The sequence below is a fragment of the Prosopis cineraria genome, unplaced genomic scaffold (genome assembly GCF_029017545.1).
Source record: "Prosopis cineraria cultivar Desert tree isolate PC_DT_omini unplaced genomic scaffold, ASM2901754v1 PC2, whole genome shotgun sequence".
In the NCBI taxonomy this organism is placed as follows: Eukaryota; Viridiplantae; Streptophyta; class Magnoliopsida; order Fabales; family Fabaceae; genus Prosopis; species Prosopis cineraria.
In genome coordinates, this window is record NW_026555333.1 from 5,235,380 (window position 1) to 5,256,957 (window position 21,578).

The following is a 21,578-nucleotide window of genomic DNA, read 5'->3' on the forward strand; positions in this document are numbered from 1 at the left end:
TTCTTGTTTTCATATTTTGCGATCCCATGCTTCTACATACATCTAATTACTCTAATTTTAATTGGTAAAGGTTTAGTGGATATTTTGAATTTTGAAAAACTTAGGATTCATATTTGGAAAATCTGACAAATTTGATAATTACTTTAATAATTGAAGATTAAGGTGGATTAGTAAAGGTAACCTTACTTGTCTAACTTGGAGATTTTACAAGTTGGTATTATTAACTAATTAATATGTTAATAAAAATATAAAATTTATGGAAGAAATAGGGGAGAATGACATGTAGTTCTTGACATAACCAATTAATTTAAATTAAGTTCCAAGTATCAAACTTTAATAATTTACAAATTTATCTTTTAATTTTATAATTTTATTGTGATGAATTTACAATTTATTTTTTAAATTTTAACATAGTTGAAGAATAAATAAATTTATTTTTTTTGTTAAAATTTAGAACATAAGTTAAAAATTCATCACAACGAAATAGCAAAACTAAAAGCTGAACTTGTAAATTCCTAGAGTGTGATACTTGGGACCTAATTTGAAGACCTCTATATTATTCTCCTAACAAATAAGCTATTAATAACGCAATTAATTTTATATTTTGTGCAATATATGAGAAAGCACGTGTCAATTGCACATTAATGAGCATTTCAAGCAGAGCATCCATCCTCCTTAGAGCTTCCCTATATTTGTGGTGTATCTGGATTCCCCAATTTTCAACAAGAGAGCTTGCATGTTCTGAATTTCTTCAAAATGAGGTTCAACGCTTCAATCGATTCCATATATAATCTAGTATCCCAAGCTTGATGGCCATCAACTCAACTTCTGTGATTAGTAGTACATAGCCAAGACTCTTTTCGAAACCCAACAACCAGTTTCCATTTGAGCCTCTCATGGTACTGGCACACACTGCATGGTTTTGAATATCCCCAGATGCATCAACATCAATTCTCGTAGCACTTTCAGGAGGGGCTGACCAGCAGGAATTGACTCTACGATTCATTGCTGCACTGTTTCAAATCTGATACGCTATTATCACAAAGCAAACAGTCAGCCCAAACCAATCTTTGAATTGCTTTTTCCTGCTCAAATTAGACAGAGTTGATCAGGTCCAGCCAAGTTGCAAATTTGGTTTCACACTCCTATCGATGATAATGGAATATGCCTTCAATTTTCTGGTTTTGTCTGGTGCTCTTTCTTCCTCTGCCATTAGTTTCATGCCATCAAAACATACTTAAAAAGTGGTAAGCTCTCTCTGCTCGGTAAACATCCCTGCATGCAATTCTTGTTTTGTTGGAAAGTCACCAGTAAGGTAAGAGAAAGAAGGATTCTCATCCACTAGAACAGTAGAGCTTGTCAATTAGGACATTCGTAGGTCAATGATCAAGTCTTTGAAATATGGTGGCAAGAAAACGGGAAAAAAATAGAGTATATATTTTCCTTTCCTATGCTCAATTTTACCCTCCCTTCCTAATTCCTAACTTTCATCTTCAGCATCCGCCTCTTTTCACAATTCAGCGTCGAGCGTCACCTTTTGCAGAACCACAATGGAGCTAACTCTCAATGATGTAATGAAAAACAATCTGCTGAGAAGAGTAAAGAAAAAAAAAAAAAAGGCCAATCAGACGGCATTCCAATTCTCATTAATGATCACTTTATAGCTAGTGTCTGAGGATAGTTATATTCTCAACCGCCAAGTCCTGCTAAGATAAACGGATTCATTTACCGATGCCATGGAGCAAATTACAATAGAAAAGTGTCTTCAGCGAATACTCACGGATCACTTTCAATCAGTATAACATGAAATGCCTAAAGATGTCAAGATTGATGGCTTTTAAATCTACAACTTTTTTATAATTTGCCCTTTCAATAATTTATAGCATTGGTCACTTTCCTTGCCTCCGTTCCCATTCTACCAGCAAATAGCAATTTTTCTTCGTTGATAATGTAGAAGACGTTGGACATGTTATTATTGTGATAGCAACTTCGAGTCACATGCCACTATTTTTAGCCTTCTGATGTTCTCTTCGCATTCGTCACTCTTGAAAAAAGCATCATGCAAAATGAAGGTCCAAACATTGTCGCAGAATCTGTACGTATGTAGATGTCCCTGTGATTAAATAGAAACTGAAAACAGTTCAATTCTCACAATGCTTACATAAAGGTAATAATAGTATTAATGGAGATGAGGAGACATATATTCATAACTTACATAACTTACGAAGACATTAGCTGCATACGAAATTATGAATAAATAAAAAGCATAACAAAATTATACAAGTAGAATTTCAGCTAAGGCAACCATACACAATGAAATTTAGGGGGAAGGAGTGAATGATGTGTTAGATGATTCAAATCACAAAGTACTTTAAGAATAGCTGCAGCTGAACAAACTAGAACATTAAATGTGGACCAGCAATTAGTTCAATTAAATTTATTTTGACATTAAAATGGTGGGGGGCAAATTATGATGAAACCATAAATCTGTAGTGTTTTTTGGTCACAGCTACTGCAAGGCAGGCAGTCAACAATAATAGGGTCAAGAAAGAATTGAATGGCAAATTCAAATGATAGTGTTCCAACTTCCAATTGCTTTTAACCGAGGACTCATATGGTCAACCCAAAACATTAAGATTAAGATTAAAAGCTATAAAAATGTGCCTTTAACCAACATAATTGACAATCACAACATCAGACCAAGAAAATAAAAGTTCTAATATGAACTCCCTTCCTATCTATCTAGATTGGAAAGACCAGAATAATATTTAACTACAAGATAAATAATTCTCATGCAGATAGAAGGCTAGAAAGGTCTTCAGCACTCATTGCTTCATATTTTGGCCATCTATGCAACTTATCTTTCCTATTAGTAATTTCCTTATCTATGATAAGATAGCAAGTGAAACGGAGAATGAAAGAGGTATACAGAAGCTATTGAGAGTTGAAACAATGGATCTTCACCATTATCAAAGTTTTTCTTCTTTACAAAAGTAAAAATCAGAAAATAATATAGAGTTCTACTCTGACTTTTTTATTCAATGTTAGGTTCAAAAGGGAAACAAAAGGAATAAAATCAACTCGAGATGGAAAAAGTCAGAAAATCTGGGAACTATTTCTAGTTTGTTTCCATCTCTCCTATGCCTTGCAAGCTTCAATCTGAAGATTTCAATTTTGTAAGCCAAATTTTATCCCTTCTACCTATGCAGCTTGCTCAAGAGCACAGAAACACCCTCTTCATCCAATAGCATCTCCACAAAGGAAAAGGAGTGAAGTTATGAATATGCTCAAAACTTCAATCTTAAAAGCATAAGCATGGCAATTTTTAAGTTGTCCTGTGCCAGGTCCATATTGGCTATCAATACTTTTTTTAAGTACTCCAAAATATGTAACTTTATTATTGTGAAATTTTAGTGTTAGATGATATTTAGTACAAATTGGGTACCCCAACCTCTAGATAAACCTCTATCTCTGAATTTTAGTGACTTAAAATAAAACCATACTTGAGAAAAATTATGAAGCCCGTCAATAATACATCGAGTTGCGTACACAACTCCAACATTATATAGGATTAAACCGGATTAATTTTAAGTCATAGAAGTTTAAACCATAAGGGAAAACTAAATAACTATTTTGGCTGATTATTTATGTTAGAATGTTCATTGTCAATTTGTCAAAAATTAGTAAACAGCCACCGGAAGACAATTGGATGCACCAAACAAAGAATCTCCAAAAAAATGGAGAAGGAATTTAAATTGGAAAAAGAGGGAGAGAGGACAATTTCTGTCAGGGTGCAGAAAACTATCAACAAAACCTCCCTCAAATATCAGACTCAATTGACTGTACACTTCCAATTTTAATTGGCAACGACGGGGCTGATTATCGTGCAACGTGCTCATATCCAGGCCTCAAAATAATTTTACGAAGTACGCTACTCACAACAAAGAATGGGAAGAAACGCCATTACCTTAATGGAGACCTTACTCTTGACTTGCGTTTCCAGAGCTTCATGCATAGACTAGCAATTGGCATACCGTGAGATCAATAGTCATGTCAGACCAACAAAATATAAGTTTATAGATGACTCGTGGATGAAAGTGAGGAAGATTGACAACCAAAGCTATCCCCGTAATAAAAATACCTTGTCGAACTGGACGAGAACCTGAATAGCAAGCTCGGGGCTGAGAGTACCGTTCTGAACCATCTCGTCAAGCGTCTCGGTTAGACACATTCCGATCGTCGACCTTCTGTACAGTTCGAATGTTGCCATTTTCGCACGCTAAACACGATCTGCATCAATAACAAATACTGAATAGATCAGATTACAATTCCCATACAGATACTATAAACAGAATACGAAGAAACTCGTATCCAAAATTGGGGGGACTGAAGTAAATTTCGAAGAAGCAATTTAACACGTAGGAGATAGACGAATAACGAAGGACTGCGATCAGAAATCGTATTACGAATCGAGTGGCAGCGTATGAACTATGAAGCAGCCGTCTCCTCTGCTTTTGTGCTGCTTATTCCGGGTTAAACGTTTGGTCGTCTAACGAGGCCGAAGCGGAGCGAAGAAACTTAGGGCTTTTATACCCTAGAATTTGGAGCGTGGGGTATATATAGTGGGAGGTCGACAACACATGTAATGACTATTATATCCTCGCGTAATGGTTAGTATTGTTGTGTTATTTTTAAATTGATTTTTTACAACTTAAAAATTTGTAATTGAGTCTTTATAATTTAAGTAATTGTAATTTCAATTTATTTATTATTATTATTTTTAACAATGTGCATTACATGCAAGTTAATTCTTTTTGGTCAACTGTGCAAGAAGAAATACTTAGATAGATCAAGTGTGCCATATTCATTTATAATCTGTCTACTTAAAATGCTTCAAGTAATTTAAATAAAATTTTATGAGATATTTTTTAATTAATTTTATTATTATAACAGAATGCACATTTGATTTATTATCTTTTATTTCTCTACTATTACTAATATCAAAATTAATTTATATTTAATATCATTTAAATGTCATATTTTTATTAGACAGACTATAAATAATATGGTACACCCAGTCTCTCTAAAAATTTCTCATATGCAAGTAAATTTTATTTCAACATTTACATTTTCATTGCTTTTATTATCATGAATCAGACATATTTTAAATATTAAAATAATTATTATTATCTATGTTCATACAATTTAATAAATAATTGCAGAAATTTCAAAATAAATTGAATATATTTTAAATATTGATAGATTGAATTAATTTTTGTAAGTGATACAAATGAAATTGGATGTGATAAGAAAATAAAAATTAAAAAAACTGTATTTTCTCCATTAAAGAATGTAAGATATTTTGTAGGGGTTCGATATTTAAAAGCATAAGGTATTTTAATATTTTAAAATGTAATCATTACAGTTTTTTTAGAAGTATCCTTGATGAAAAAATCACTTTATATTTATTTTAAAATGAAACACCTCATTAAGTAGAGGTAAATATGGAAAGATAGTGTTAGTGTGAATAATAATTACTTTATTAAAGGGTAAGATTCAGTTAAAAATATCTTATACTCCCTTCATTAAAAAATATGAGGCATATTTAATCAAATTTCACCCCTCAATAAAATAATTACCTACTTTTAAATTAACTCTATCTTTTCATATTTATCTCTATTAAATACTTTATAATAAATATAAAGTCATTATTAATAGGGACACTTCTTAAAAAAAGACAATGATTATACCTCAAAAAATTAAAAATATTTTACATTTTTTAACATTCAACTCCACAAAAAATGCCTTATATTTTTTAAAAAAATTAATCTTTTAGTCCTCCAACTTTTAAGTCACTTGTAATTCAGTTTCTCAACTATAACTCGCTGTAACTCAGTCCCTCAACTATGACTCGCTTATGACTCAATCCCTCAACTTTTGAATCACTTACAAATTAGTCCCTTAACTTTTGTTAATTTTTTTTATATTAGCTTATATCTCACATCAATGAGAAAGAGGAGAGTATTTTAAAATAATATATGAGCATTTTTTTATTCCTTTTATTTAATAAAAAATTTTAAAAAAAATTAAAAAATATGGACCAAGTTATAAGTGAATTAAAAGTTGAGGGACTGAATCGCAACGAGTCATAGTTGAGAGATTGAGTTACAAGTAAATTAAAAGTTAAAGAATTAAAAGATTAATTTTTTTTTATTTTTTAACAGAGGGAGTAATTTTGATTGGAGGGAGTATATATCATCATCGAAGGATATATTTTCATCAAGATCAATGTATATAATATAGTTTTCTTGGCCAAGAAAATATATATGTGCGCACGTGCGGGGCAAATAAGAATAATAAATGTGCAATTGTTCATGTGTTTGTTCTTTTATGAGAATATTTTCTTGCGTTTGTAAATGTAATTATGCGTAGATATAACTAATTCTCAACTCCTTATACAATCATACAATGCATTAGGCCACATCCATTTGTCTTAGTTCTAAAACAAAGGGCATAGCTTTATCTTGAATGAACATAGATTCTGCTAATTGGGTAATGATGAGAATGCAATGTAACAAACATAAATACCTGTCTAAACATATTGGTGGTTAACTAAGCATGTCTAATTAAGATTCAAAGTGTGAATATGTTTGAAGTTTAGTTCTTTTATCATGTATTAAGTTTACGTGGACAGTTTTGAAAGTCGGTAATATTTAGGGGCAGGTTATACTTTTTTCGGTTTTTTTTTCCCCATTGAAGAGTGGACTTCTCAAACTTTTCAAAAGATCATAGTTCACATTTTTTAAGGCTTAGAAAATATACTGTAAATTTCAAAAAATTAGACCTAAAAACCATCACACTGGGTGGTACAAGCTATTTCCACCATTACCAAAGAGATTCTGGTCGCAGCAAAATGTTGAAAAAACTTATAAAAGAGGTAAAAAGAAAAATCATTACAAGTAAAAAATAGAGGGAACTCAGCAGCATGTAAATACAGGTTAATTTGAAGCTTTTGAATGGATCTCAAGTATATTAAAAAGCCCTGGCATGAGAATGTAGTGTGAAAACTCTCGCTTGTCATAATCAGTGACCAATATGTTTAGTGGTAAGTTACCAGAATTATAATTCTTCATTTAATTTACTTGTGATTATTTTAACTACATATGCACGGGATTAATGTAAACAATCCTTTGTGAGATGTGATCTTCAAAACTTGATGATGTTGGCGTATTATGGACCGTCTTAAATTGTGTATCTCGTGATTGTATGTTGGCTACTCATGCCTCGATAGAAAAAGGTCAAATATTTTCTTAGTTGTTCTATCCAACAAATATAAAATATAGCCAAGATCACGGCAATGAGGTGTTCAGACACAGTAGCAAAATATATCTTATCCAAAAAAAGTAGCATAATACTAGCATATCTCAGCAGACTTCTGTTGCAGACGAATAAATTATGAATATTTAAAGCCGATTTACATTTTAACACGTATCCCCTCAACTTCTAATTCACATCACTTTGCTCAGTCTTCTTCTGGAAAAACAGAGATCCTAACAAGAATGCAATGCTAGTGATTGCTATTGTGAAAAGAAGACGTCTTCTTGAGAAGTTGTTCCGCTGCCCTCTTCTAGCACCATCCTCTCTTTCAGCTGCCCTCACGTCTCTAAACAATAGAAGCATATGGTTCAATGATACAGAAGGGAGAAACACCTCTATGAACATGAAAAAGGATATCTACTTAAGTTAATATACCCCAACATACAAAGACCTTCGAGGTAGTAACTTAGACGGTAGTCATATGTGTAAAAAGATTTAAATATATCGCAACAGGCAAAATTTTACTCGTAAAGTTACGGTAGGAAATGACCTTCAAGAAATTTAGATGTCCTCATACATGATACAATTATGGAACAAATAAATTATATGACACATTAAAGGTAATTCATTGTCAATACTTCTTGTAGGTTTGTATACGAAAATAATGACTAGATTACAAGGATGGTTATATTAATAACCCATCTTCAGTCAATACAAGCTCAGATTGTCAGAAAGCAACACAATTCCTTCTGCAACAAGCCCAAACCCCCAAATGTGAAACATTTCTTTACTCCTCTACTATAGATGCATGTCTTAGCACTCGGACAAATTTAAAAATAACAACAGCAGCAATAAGCAATTGCACTATTAATATGAAATGACTCTATCCAGCTTAAAGGCAAAAAGTTTGTGTAGTGAACAGAACTTCAACAGCGTGAGCGTTTTCTATATGCATGCAACGGAAGACCATTTAAAAAAAGGGAAAGGGGGGGCTTGCAAGCGAAAACCCCTAGATGAGAATACGTGAGCAGTAGCAAATCCAAAGACATAAGAAAAAATTGCATCATTCAATACCTGAAAAATAGCCAGAAGAAGATAATAGAAAATGAAAAGGAAGATATAACCGAGAGGTTTCCTATAAATATAAATTATGAGTTGTGACTATGATGCACTCTAATAAGACCGTTACCTTGAAGATCCTACAGTAGCAGTATGATCTGGGATTCCATTGCAGCTAGCTTCATGGTAGTATCTTTCACGTAGTCTGACATATTTGTTACAAAGGTGACAGAGTTCTGTTCGATTCCCACAGACTTCCTGAAGGATAAAAACGTCATGCTGAAATAAGAGCTATAGTGCATGCAAAAATAGGGTGTTCCTAATTCAGAAGTCCTTGATAAAACTACCTGATGCTCAGCCAGATCAATTGCTGGCAATGGGAACTCACAGAATTCACAAGTACTATTCTTTGAGGGCAATTTTCACCTTTATGGACATCTAAAGTGTCACGGTCCATTGTCTCACTGCACATTGAACAGGCTACCTGCATAAAGTTCGATAAGACAGCAATAAGTGAATTGACTATCTAAATTTAAGAACTCTGATTTCATGCTGAGAGGCCTTAGTGAGCTCCCATTCCTTGCTCTTATTCCCCACCCTCCAAACATATCTACAAAATTGTCTGGTCTCTAGATTTTTAAATTAGCCCTTACCAAAAAAGCATAGTCTAATAGATATCAAATTTTTCGATTTCTTTATCATCCCATGCCTTAGCCCTTCCCATAAAACCTCAGATAGACACCTCCATTAGCCCTTGCCATAAAATCTTAGATATTAAAATTTTGCTCTTCCAGACCAGAGGTTCCTGGTTCAGCCACTGTCACCGACCACAAGAGGATAATTTCAAGGGAGAATTACATTAAAGTTTCACACAAGAAAATTAATTACTATAAAATCCATTGACAACTGATTATGTTATCAATGACTTTAATTCAATTGTTAATGGATCTTATAGTGATTAATTTCTTTATGTGAGACCTAGATGTAATTCTCCCTAATTTTAACTATTAACCAAATACCTTCCAACACACTTATGTTTCCCTGCAGAGCGCCAGTGAAAACTAAAGGCCATAAAACTGAGTACCAACACCAAAATGTGAAACCCAAACCTATGGACCAAAGAAAAAAATTCATTAACCAAGCTGCAAAGAAACACAAAGAAATTTAACGACTTCTCCCACAACAAATTACATGTTTGGCTACTGCAGCATCATCAACCAGAACAATGGAACAGCCATTCTCAGTTGCCCCCGGGGGGGGGGGGATGAAAAACACACCCCATCAGAGGGGCCCACCTATCCCTCCCTCTGCCACTGTCAATTCCTCCATGACGAAGTGCATTCAACATCAAGTGCCAAGCCCATTCATTAAATCTGTTAGAAACTCGATCCAGTGCCAAACTAGCTACTCAGTGCCCCCAGAACATCATGTTTAGAATCACTAGATGTCAACCCCCTAGACTCTCCAATGATAACTACCATCCTTTTCCCTGTAGCTCCTAAATTTCCAAGGAAGACATGCATTTATTTCAGTTTCATAAAATCTTCTAGAGCACAATCTCACGAACTCTTTTCCCCCTATCATAAAAATCAATCTTCAAAAGAAAAAATGGAAAGCAAGACCAAATATTACATACTGGAGCATGGGTGCTTAAGTAGTGATCCTTAGCACTTTTTTTGGGAACCATATCACCGCAAACCTTACATTTTTCAAGGTTCCGGGAGCAATGAGCATAATGCAAATCAATATTTGCTGCAGGGACAGATCGATTGCTGTAAAACATTAAAATATGAATGATCAAAAGTCTCTTGAGGGCTAGAATAAGCCAGCAGAACAAAAGTAGCTACATTTAAATGCAAGGGAGAGGATTATTAAACGCAGTCAGTTCTGTTCAAGATGAACAATACCATATACTCATCTAGTCTTATTTATAAGGCAAAGAGAGAAGAAGAAATTTAATCTTATTTATAGAGCACTTGCCAATTTTCAATGCTCATTTTTATATTTTGCCCTTATTAAATACTTTGAATAAAAATACTAGTAATGAGATTTAAGAATATTTATTAAAGATAAAGGTGAAAACTAATTAAATTTTAAGATAAAGTGAATAAGGTTTAAGGTTTTGTTTAGTTATAGTAAAACATATTGAAAATGACTTATAAATAGAATCAAAGAAGTATCACACTATTATTAAAAAATATACACTGATCGTGCTCTCTCAGACTAATAAATGCATATTATAATTATAATATATTTTAATGGAACGAAGCTGTCGTAGGAGTCATGTGATTTTCGCAATTGCCTAAATATTTAGACTAAATCGTTCTAAAGGCCATTATTAACTCAGGAACAGATTTACTGCTTTAATTATCATCGATTGTTATCTCAATTTCCCGAAAACTTCAGGGATTTTTTAGCTAATGTAAGTCAAGAACGAAGGAAGTATACCAGCTTCACAAATTTCAGGAAAGAGTGTGAGTCTAATGGAAGATTATTCATAATTATTTCAAAATCCAGAAATTACAAACGCAGTGTTTACCAGTGACTGCAAATATTAGTGGCTTCATTGGAAACAGCTGCCATGTCAGAAAATAGCAGTAGACAAGAAAAGGTCGTTCGGCGATCGAATCTTCAGGAAGCAGGGAACAAAGGTTAGATTTGAAAAATAACGACGCACTTAGAAAACCTCAAAAATTGAAAGAGATCATCAGATGTAAAGATTCAAATAATACCAGAAATTGAAGAGTTTGGAATCCCGATTTTCGCTGAAAACTATAAAACAAGTGGGAAGAGCTTTGATTCCTGCGGTTGGGCAAGGTTTGTTGGGAAGACTTTATTAAACTCCCGGCCACCTAGATTGATGATCGAAGGTTGCCAGTTTTCTTCACGCGCCATGGAGGCGAGGGAGCCAAAATAATCGGGCCATGTTAAACTGGGATGACCTTGGATCGGCCTCTCTTGTAATTTGGGCCCTTCATTGCACGCCGCTTTAACTCCGCTGGCCAGCCCTTTGTTAAGTTCTTTTGTTTTCTGGTGTAATGTGTAATAAATTTATTTTTTGGACATGGTGTAATGTGTAAGGCCCACTTTCATTTTTCATGTTGATATGTGATATTCAATGTTATTTGAGTTAAATTCAATTTGTTAGGCTTACTGAGATAATTTTATAAAAGAAATTTTCTGCATCAATGCATCATATTTAAGTGATCATAATTCTTTTTACTATGATTAATGCCAATTGGTAAGGCCCACCTTCATTTTAAGGATATGCATCACCTCACTATTTGTCAGAAGTTATTTAATTTAAATTTTTATGTATTGATTGATGTTCGTGATAAAGTATCAATGTTAATTATTAACATCAATATGAATTGTGAATTGCATGACTTGTTATTAAATTATGAATAACATGTCTTATTTTTAAAATTTTGTGCAGTGCATTAGACTTGTGTTGAGGTGTGTGCAACATAAAGTTTGGTGATGCTACAACTTAGTGCGTCTTCCCGTATTTTAGCAGTTTTGAAGTTCTTCATTATCATATACTAATAAAAATATTAATAAAGCTTATTCTAACTAATAAATATTTGGTCCATGATTCTTAAGACAGTGGGTTCAAATTCTGATGTAAAAATCTTATTGATAAGTAATCTATGGCTATCTTTATTAGTGCCTTTTGAATTTAAAGACAGAGCAATTCAAAAGATCTAATCTTTCGGCCCTATCCAAATTGTTCGGGCTTATCAAGCTAAGCACTGGACGAGGGTCAAACCCTACCTTAAAACATATATGCTTTTTTTTTTAAGTTTTTTTGTGAATAATATTTATTTAATGATTTCTTTATTCAGTGTTATGATAAATTATATTTTTTGTATAATCTTTTTGGATATTTCTTATCATTACAATTTTTTAGTCTCTTTCAAAATTTAAAATTTGTTTTTAACTTAATATTATGTAAATTGATAATGGTTCATCATATGTAATTTAAAAAATATTTTTGATTCTAATATTAATTTTATAAATGATGATAATTATATTTTTAAAAGAAAAAATGTATATATCTTTCAAAAAATATTTGTAAAATTTTTTCAGGCCGATCAAGCCAAATCCAACCCGAACGTTCGAGTATTGAGCTAATTCAAACTTCACATCAGACTAGGCATCGAGTAATAGTGATGCCCAGACCAACCTTATCCATGTGCATCTTATCTAGAGGAATGCCACAACCCTGATGAGCTTTGAGACTCAACTCAGTAATAAACTTTCTTCACAAAATAATAATAATAATAATAATAATAATATCTTAATTAAGTAATTGTTATTGTATTTTGAATCTGTCTTTGATGGGCTGGAATATTTAAGGAGGTTATTTAATGGATTGGTTCATGTAACACCCTCAAATTTACAAACCGATTTTTTGCAAATTATTAATTCAACAAATCATTTTTTTTTTCATTGAACCCTTATCATACCCTTATCATGGTAGAAAAATTTCTACCATGATACATCCAAGACAATATACCACAGGTCTTAAAATATCTCAAAAAGCAATTAGAACCATGAGGGACAGACATGATCCTCATAGCATGTTATTCAAATTAGGTCATAAATCAAAAGGGACAGACATAATCCTCTTGGACATATAAATGCATTTAATAAAAAGGATTAGAGTTTACATGCTCCACAACAAGATATGTCCTAAGTTGGCACAAGATACATTGTATAATCCAAAATAAGAGGCAACGTAAAAGATGGTGTCTCATACACCATAGTTACACCTCTGGTGCTTTCTCGGCCGGACTCGCTCCTGTAAAAATATTAACCACGGGGAATGAGACTTAAAAGTCCCAGTAACCAGAAATTAATATGTAATGATGCATGCGGATGTAACTAATCATGCGATTGCTAAGTGGGCACACAAAACATTTAATCAAACAATACTTTCAAACAAACCGAACAAGTATTTAATTTGCATGACTGCACCTTATATCCTCCTTTCGCCATGCTCGGACACCAAATCACCCGGCCAAAGGTGAGTTGGACCAAGCGACACGCCACTCATTGGGTCCAATGAGGGCTTACCACGTGGTAATAATTAACCGAACAGAAATTCCCATTAACACCATACATTAAAATACCCTGACAAGTCATGCATCATTCAAATATCCAAACAGAATATATCCGAACAATAATATCTCATCATGATAAAAAAAATAAATTTTTAACCCACTTGGCAATGATTTCACGGAAGTATATAACAGTATTTATTTTCAATAATTCATAATTTTTTCAAACAACAAAACAACACATAACCATTCACAAACACACCCATCACAACACATTAATAATGGTTACCTTGTGTCTTGAATAACAAGTTCCCCTTCACAACTCCTTTTCACCACTATCTTTGTTAATATAATCTACATAATTATTTCACAATACTATATATTAATTTTACCATTAAAATAAATAACTCTAATTTAAATAGTTAGAAAGTCTTAGATCTATAATCCATATTAACACTAATTTAAGATTTATGCCTCATTTAACTTCCCAAATTCTTTTCTAAAATTCTCGTACCCTAATAAACTTTTTTTTATCCTCAAATCACTTCTAGTATCACAATTTCATCCTTCTATATTCTAAAAATTCATCCAAAACAAATTAAAAATTTTAAAATTATCTGAAGCCTCAAATCACCTTTCTATAACCTCAAAAATACCTATTCATACTTAAATAAATATTTAATAATTATAGATTTATCCCTACATCTCATATTCCACATAAATTCAACCATATAGATCTAGATTTTAACTCAAAAATTCTTAAACATGAGTTTCAACCTCAAGAAAATATTCTATAATATTTATTATATCCCTAAGAGTTTTAACCTATATTTTTAATCCATCATATCATCAGATTAACTATCCTATAGAAAAATTCTAATCAAAATATTTACTCTATCCTACAAAATATTCATATCACTAGAAAGCTAATATTATTTAGAAAATAACTATAAAATTAATTTTGTAATTAAATAAATTTTTAAATGCTAATCTAAACAGGAAAGTTAGAACATACCTGAAGAAAAAGAAAATAATCCCCCTTGCGAGAAAAACGTCGAGCAACATGAGAGAAAGAGAGAAAAATAATATAAAATGGGATTGTGGTCCCAAAATTATATTAAAAAAAACTATAGGTTCGAATTTAATTATTCAAACCTTTGGGCCAAAAGTTGCAATTTCCTCTAAATTGCATCTTAGCCTCTCATGCTTCCTAATGCACACACCTCCTCCTTTTTATATATGAAGGCACCTCTTCTCTTCCCTCATCTAACCAATGTAGGACTTAGAAACAACAACCTTCCACCCCCTTTTTTTTGTTCCTTCTACCTTCTCTTTTTTTTAACACACACATAAAAAAATTATTTATGTATTATATCTTAACTAAATATTACTTATGTGGTTTTAAATTTAAATTTTTAAATTCATAATTAAATACCTAATCATAATATTATTTCTAAATAACCTCAAATAATAAATTTCTATTATTATTATTTTTTTCCTCAAAACCTAAATTCCACAATTTCTTTAATATATAAAAATCAGGATGTTACAGTTCACATGCTCTAAACATATATGATATGGATTATTAGCCAAGTGATTTATTTTTTTGATAGAAAAAAGTTTAGACAAGTTAAGTTTAAGGAATTGATTACTAGTGTTAAGGCATGCCTTTAAACTAAAAGAACACCTAAAAGGATACTTACATATCACTCACTAATAAAGTTTTCAAACTAGTAATGAGATTTAATGACACACCCTTATAAATTATTAGCTAAATATATAACAATTGGACAAACATTTGTTAAAAGTAATGTTATTAAACTGCCCATAACATGCAAAGCTATTATGAATTATGATATGACCTCATAAATGGTCTCTTAAACTGCTTATAGAGATACTTATAAATTGTTTACTAACAAAATTTTCACTCTAATAGTAAAAATTGATCTCACAACTTTATAGATTATGAACTAAATATTTACTAATTAGACAAACCTCTATTAAAAGTGATGTTATTAATCTACCTACAAAATGCAAAGCTATTATAAATTATGAGATGGCCTCATAAATGGTCTTTTAGACTCAGGGTAAATTTTTTTTTATTCTCATTGTGTCACTTGCAAAGTCAGACCCTCTTCTCCTGGAACTGGGAGTCGTTATGGCATTCAAACTCTGCACACTTTGTACTTAGCAAGCCCAATAGCACACAAATATATTTTTAAAGACAATCATACTTAAAATATGTTTAAGTATATATAAGATTTTTATATTAAATAATGATAATAATATATCTTTTTACTTGTTATTTATGCATATGTAGTATTATTTATGCTAAAATGCATAAAACTCCTTGAACTTTGACAATTGCATATAACCTCTCTTGTCTTTAAACTTTTAAAACTAATTTTCCTAATCTTTGATTTTGTTTTTTGAAACCCCCTATAGTTAGTTATTAATAAAGTTTGTCATATAATATTAGTAAAATAGACATGGTACATGACATGAAAAGAATATTTTTATTAATTTTTCAACACAATTTAAGAAGGGAGAAACTATAATTTTTTATTCTATATCAAATAAAAAGTATTTTACATTCAATAAATGAAAAGAAAAAACCTAAAAGTTTTCACTGATAAAAACCATATAAACAAAAATTTATCTGTTAATATAAGAAAATTATGCACTGTCGATAACAAAAAAATCATGGATAAAACTAATAAAAAAGTAAATATTCAAAACTAATATAAAAAATAAAATTTAAAAAATAATATAATTTTTCTGCATTTATCATTTGATTAAATATAATGCCACATAAGCTTCTATATGTCTTTTTTTTTTAATCTGACATAACAAACTCTATTTACAACATAACAGAATGATTAACAATAGCGGGCTTAGAAAAATAAAATTAAATGTAAAAGGAGTTAATATTAAACAATTAAAGGTGAAGGGATCTTTTACAAGTGCCTCAAAGTTCATGGAAGTTTTATATATTTTAGCCCCCAACTTTAGTAAATTTACAGTCCTGTTTGCTTATTAGAAAGAAATTGAATGGATTGAAAAAATAAAGGTAAGGCAGGTGAGACTCATAAAGGTGAGGGGTAATTTAGTTCATAAGGTTGAAAATTATTATTTATAAAATTTTTGGAGGTTGTGATAATTTTTACATTTGTAGTACTCCTTCGTTAAAAAATGTAAGGCATTTTTTGATGAGTTAGATGTTAAAAAATATAAGGCATTTTTAGTCTTTCAAGGTGTAATTATTATCTTTTTTCAAAAGTGCCTCTATTGATGAATGATTTTATATTTATTGTAGGGTATTTAATAAGGGGTAAATATGAAAAGATATGGTTAGTTTGAAAGTATTCTCTTTGTCTCTAAATATACGGTATTTTCTATAAACTTATTTTATTCCTAAATATAAAGGATGACAACAATATTTTTGAGTAATTAGATAATTTTACCCTTGTCTTGAAAAATAAAATAGATCATTAATTATATATTTTTTCTATCACCATCATGATATTAATTATGATATTATTAGGAGTACAATTAAAAAATTATTGTGTTTTTATATGAGTTCAACTAAATAATAAACCTTTATTGGTATGCCTAATTTGATTAAAAATACCTTATGTATAGGGTTGAAGGGAGTAAGTAATTACTTTAGTAGGAGTAAAATTTGATTAAAAATATTTTATATTTTTAAATAGATGGAGTATATATTAATAAGCTTTATCATAGTTTGTATGAGAAAAGAGTGCTTTAATTTATTTTTATCTTAATTTTTTCAATTCATTCCATTCTAGTAACTAAATGTGACATTTCTTTTTCTTGATGATAATGCCCTTTAATAATAGGGCAACCTTTCTTTTTCTAGAAATGAATTTACATGCTGGTATTGACTTCTGGTGAATACCATGAAAAAGAAAGTAAGCATTTAAGGCCCATTTAGATACATAACTTTTAGTTTTTGGGATGTACTTTTGCACTTTTTAAATGTAGGATGTTATTTGGAAATTTCATGATTGGGCAAACTAACTTTTTGAATGTATATTGAGAAAGCTATTGAAAATGAATTTGAGAACTTAACTTTTTGAAACTTTTCAAACTGACTTTCTGGTGTTGAGTTTTTAAAGTTACTATATTGCCCCCATTCCCTTACAATACTTGTTACGTGCTTTGTTTTATTAGAATTTGAATTTTGCTATAGCCACAAGGCCAAATAGATTATATAGGGAGGCAATTTTGTAAACCTTCTATATATAAAAGAGAAAAAAATGTTTTGTTTTTAATCCTATTTATAGGGTATACCATTCAATATTAATGACTGTCAAATTATTTATTAGATTTTTTTCAATATTAAACTTTACATTTTTTATTCTTATTATTTAACATATTAAATTTTATGTTATTTTGATTTTTTTAACATTTTTAATATATAATATTTGTATAACAAAAATTATAAATTTTCATAAATCAATGTCTTTTTGGTCATTATATATTCAAAAGTGCATTTTAAAAGCACAAATTATCATTAATCTAAACAATTTTTAATGTATCAAACTGATTTTTTAAAAAATATATCCAAACACAAATTTCGTTACAACAACTAACTTTCACCAAATAAACTTTTGACAATTTAAAAACCAAACACATACTTAAAGAAACAGGATTTTCTCCTGCTGATTTATTTCCTATTGGTTCGAGCTGGTGAATGCAAAATATGTTATCACGGTAAATATAATATACGAAAACGTCCAGAAAAAAAGAAGAAGAAGAAGTTATGAATGATTTCTAAAACACCAGAGGGAGTAACTAGGAAAGAAACTGCTCTGGGAATTTAGTTGTTTAGTTGGAAGAAGAAATGTTATTTCACTTCTTTAGGTAATCCGTAAACAACAAATCCCACTAAATTAAAGAAGTGTAGATTTCAAAGAGACATTAACGAATAATCAAGGTTGGGGAGAGAGAGAGAGAGAGCTACCTAAGAGATGTCCCGATGTCCATAAAGTAAATATTAAATCGCAAGTTGGTTATTCTTGAAGGGTGCATTATATTCATTATTTAAAAAATGTAAATCAATAATCAATAATTAATAAATAAATTCTCGTACGTGCATTATTGCTTCAGGGCTTGTCATTGAGCCATTGGCATAGGTTCAAATGCTGGTAGAGAAAGAAAACACAGCATTATAATGTTCAAGTTAATTATTTGTATCTTACGAACAAAGTACACGTGCTTTTGTATTTAAGCGATATCAACCGTTGAATATATACATGTAAATAATGCATGAGAAAATTCCTAAGTCTTGTTTACTCATTCTTTAGAAGAAATAGACATATAATCTTACATAATTGATTAAAATAACTTTCTCTTTTAACATGTTTAATCATATCTCAAACGATCTCTACATGTGCCATTATTCTCTTTACAATGACAATAGTCATTTGGCAATCATAGATCATCAACACAACTTATGTCAATTGTACTCTCAATAAAATATCCACTAAGAAGTTTTTCAATGACTCAATCCCATTATTTGCTAACTCCAGAGTAATAAACTTGGATTCTCATAATACTTCTAACAATAAATTTTTTTCATCTGAATATAAAATTTAGTTAATATTATTATATTATTTTAATATAGTAGAGAAATCCATTGTTCATGATACCAATATTTATGAAATCCCCCAAAACACTCATTTGCCTCATCCTTTTATTATGAGATTACTTAATATGCTCAATTTTCATGCAATATAGCTATCTATAATGAAATTAACACTGATTAATTTAGTAAACTCTCAAAGTTTGTACTTGCATAGATTGAGCAACAAAATCATCTCATTTTTGTTTTGTTAAAATGCATGTTAACATATCATAGGAAATACTCATTGATACTAACTATTATGTATTAGATTTATACCACAATGATTGCTAAGAAGATTTCCAACAACTTAGCCTTCGATCCAATTTCATATTAATGAAAATGAAATTCACTATAGTTATATCATTATATTTTTGAGTTAATTGGTACGAATGGTGGATTATTATTAGTGGATTTTTTCATATAAATATACAATTCAATTAACATCCATGTATTTTATATCGAGGAAATCCACTATTCACAAAACCACGGTTCAAAAAATATGTTATTTATCTCATGAGATCATAACACATGTAAACAAGTTATTATTCACACTTATGCCAAGATAATTAAATAGATCATCTGTAAAATCTCCAAGTTTTTTTTAAACTTAACCTTAACTAATCATATTCTACCATGATAATAGAATTGTAGTTGCAAAATATATTTAAAATAAAATACATACAAGTGGTCCCTACCACAATAGGAATTTCTACTAAAGTCGATAATTCGGGCAAGACAGGCTTATTTGAATTGGTTTTAATTTTGGTTGAGTTTATTCGAATCAAGCTTAAAGTATCTTATCTCTTTTAAGAAACTCATATAACCAGATTCGACCTTAACACCTTCATGCTTTGAGCTTATTCAAGTTGGCTTGAATATTCAAAATTTTTTTTAAAATTTTTTTCTTTATTTTTTAAACCAATTTTAATTTTTAAATAATTCTGTCAAGCATAAAATATTATTTTAACTTTAAAAAAATAAAATAAAAATAATAACTTATCAACATTGTACTTAAATAGCTCTGTTATTATTATATTATATTATGTATAATTTATTCATGAATATCTTCTTTACTTATAAATTAATGTCTTAATTGTTTAAATATTACTCTTATCATGGTCATATATAGATATTTTTATATATTTTAATTAAATTATATTATTTTAATTATGATCGAGTTGATATCAATTCAATCATGGTTAGACTACTAACTTAAAATCTTTGTCCCTAATTAGTTCAAAGTTTTTTATAATTTTTGGGTAAACTATATTTTTTATTTTTAAGAATATGAAAAAAATAGTTATCATTACATTATATAAAATAACATTATTTAATTATGATTAAAATATTATTTTTTAGAATTATTTTTCTTTAACTTTTTATATTGTTTAACCCTTACATATAAAGAGTTTTTACTCTAGTTGATTTTTAATTTTTAACTAAATCTAGCATGGACGATAGCTCAATAATTATCTAAGAATATTATTCTATTTCTTATGTTTATCTAATAGTAGAGGTGAAAATTCGTACATGCTTGAATTTTATTTTAAAATTAAAATTAATTTTTTTACTTTAAAATTAATTATCTTATTTTATAAATAATATAAAATATTTTTTGGATACGCAAATAATGTATAGGACTCAAATTTTTTTAAAAAAATTAGGTCTTAAAATATAAAAATAAATATTAAAATATATTTAAATATTATTTTGAGATATTTTATTAATTAAAAATAATAAATATATGAAAATATAAATATTTTTAATTTTTTTAAAAAATAACTATAGTAATGCACTCAAATATATAATATTTTAGTATAAAATGATATAAAACTTAAAGAATTAATTAATATTCATTATATTATATATATATACATATATATTTACTTTTTTATTTGGGCATTCGGGCCAAGCTCAAACCCGATTGGGCTTGGATGAATTTTTCTCAAGCCCATTCAGACCTGAATAGGCCCAAACATTAAAAAATTAATATTTTATTGAGCTTGGCCCTAAATTTTTAGGGTGGGTTTAGGCTAGCTCATCAAGTTTGGTCCAAATTACTGACTTTTATATTCTACCATGGTAGATAGTATAAAATCTTGTATTAGATACTAGTAAAGAAGATAAAATTAAAACCCATAAAACAATATGTAACAATTTATCCAACTATTGGGATCCCAAGTTGAACAAATATTTGAATTTTATCAAGGCCCAAACATACATAAATCAAAGTTTAAAGTATGTGAAAGCATGAGATATCATTTTGATTGAAAAATAATAAAGAAATAAGGTTAACAATAATGATTTTCCATTTTTAGGAATATTCACCAGGGCCAAGCTTTTGTCCATTATGGCTAAATCTCCTTTGTGTTATGTGCCGCTATGTAATACACAAAATTGTGACAGCCAAATGCTTTCACAAACTAGTTCTAGGGGCAAACTTCTAACATGTCCCATCAATCCATCCGACATTTGATTAAGGTGATTTA

The 21,578-nt window shown here is 30.0% G+C and overlaps 2 protein-coding genes across 4 annotated transcripts; both read right to left on the minus strand.

The window, feature by feature from the left end:
- Positions 1–1,606: 1,606 nt before the first annotated feature.
- LOC129303964 (transcription initiation factor IIA subunit 2) lies at positions 1,607–4,579 on the minus strand. Of its 3 annotated transcripts, none has more exons than XM_054943564.1 (4): positions 4,467–4,579; positions 4,142–4,290; positions 3,968–4,018; positions 1,607–2,113 (listed from the first exon to the last, which is right to left on the minus strand). In XM_054943564.1, the coding sequence occupies exons 2-4, from the start codon at positions 4,268–4,270 to the stop codon at positions 1,973–1,975; spliced, it is 321 nt and encodes a 106-aa protein (XP_054799539.1). In that variant the 5' UTR covers positions 4,271–4,290; positions 4,467–4,579; the 3' UTR covers positions 1,607–1,972. The 3 variants fall into 3 exon arrangements, with proteins under 3 accessions (XP_054799539.1, XP_054799538.1, XP_054799540.1); XM_054943563.1 differs by having other exon boundaries at positions 4,417–4,557; XM_054943565.1 differs by having other exon boundaries at positions 1,971–2,130; positions 4,417–4,557.
- A 2,750-nt stretch (positions 4,580–7,329) lies between these two features.
- LOC129304205 (uncharacterized) lies at positions 7,330–11,281 on the minus strand. The gene is given in 7 exon segments (XM_054943893.1): positions 7,330–7,663; positions 8,507–8,634; positions 8,724–8,779; positions 8,782–8,860; positions 10,013–10,148; positions 10,916–11,005; positions 11,109–11,281. Coding segments are annotated over 6 exon segments (603 nt in total). The 5' UTR covers positions 10,960–11,005; positions 11,109–11,281; the 3' UTR covers positions 7,330–7,503.
- Positions 11,282–21,578: the final 10,297 nt, after the last annotated feature.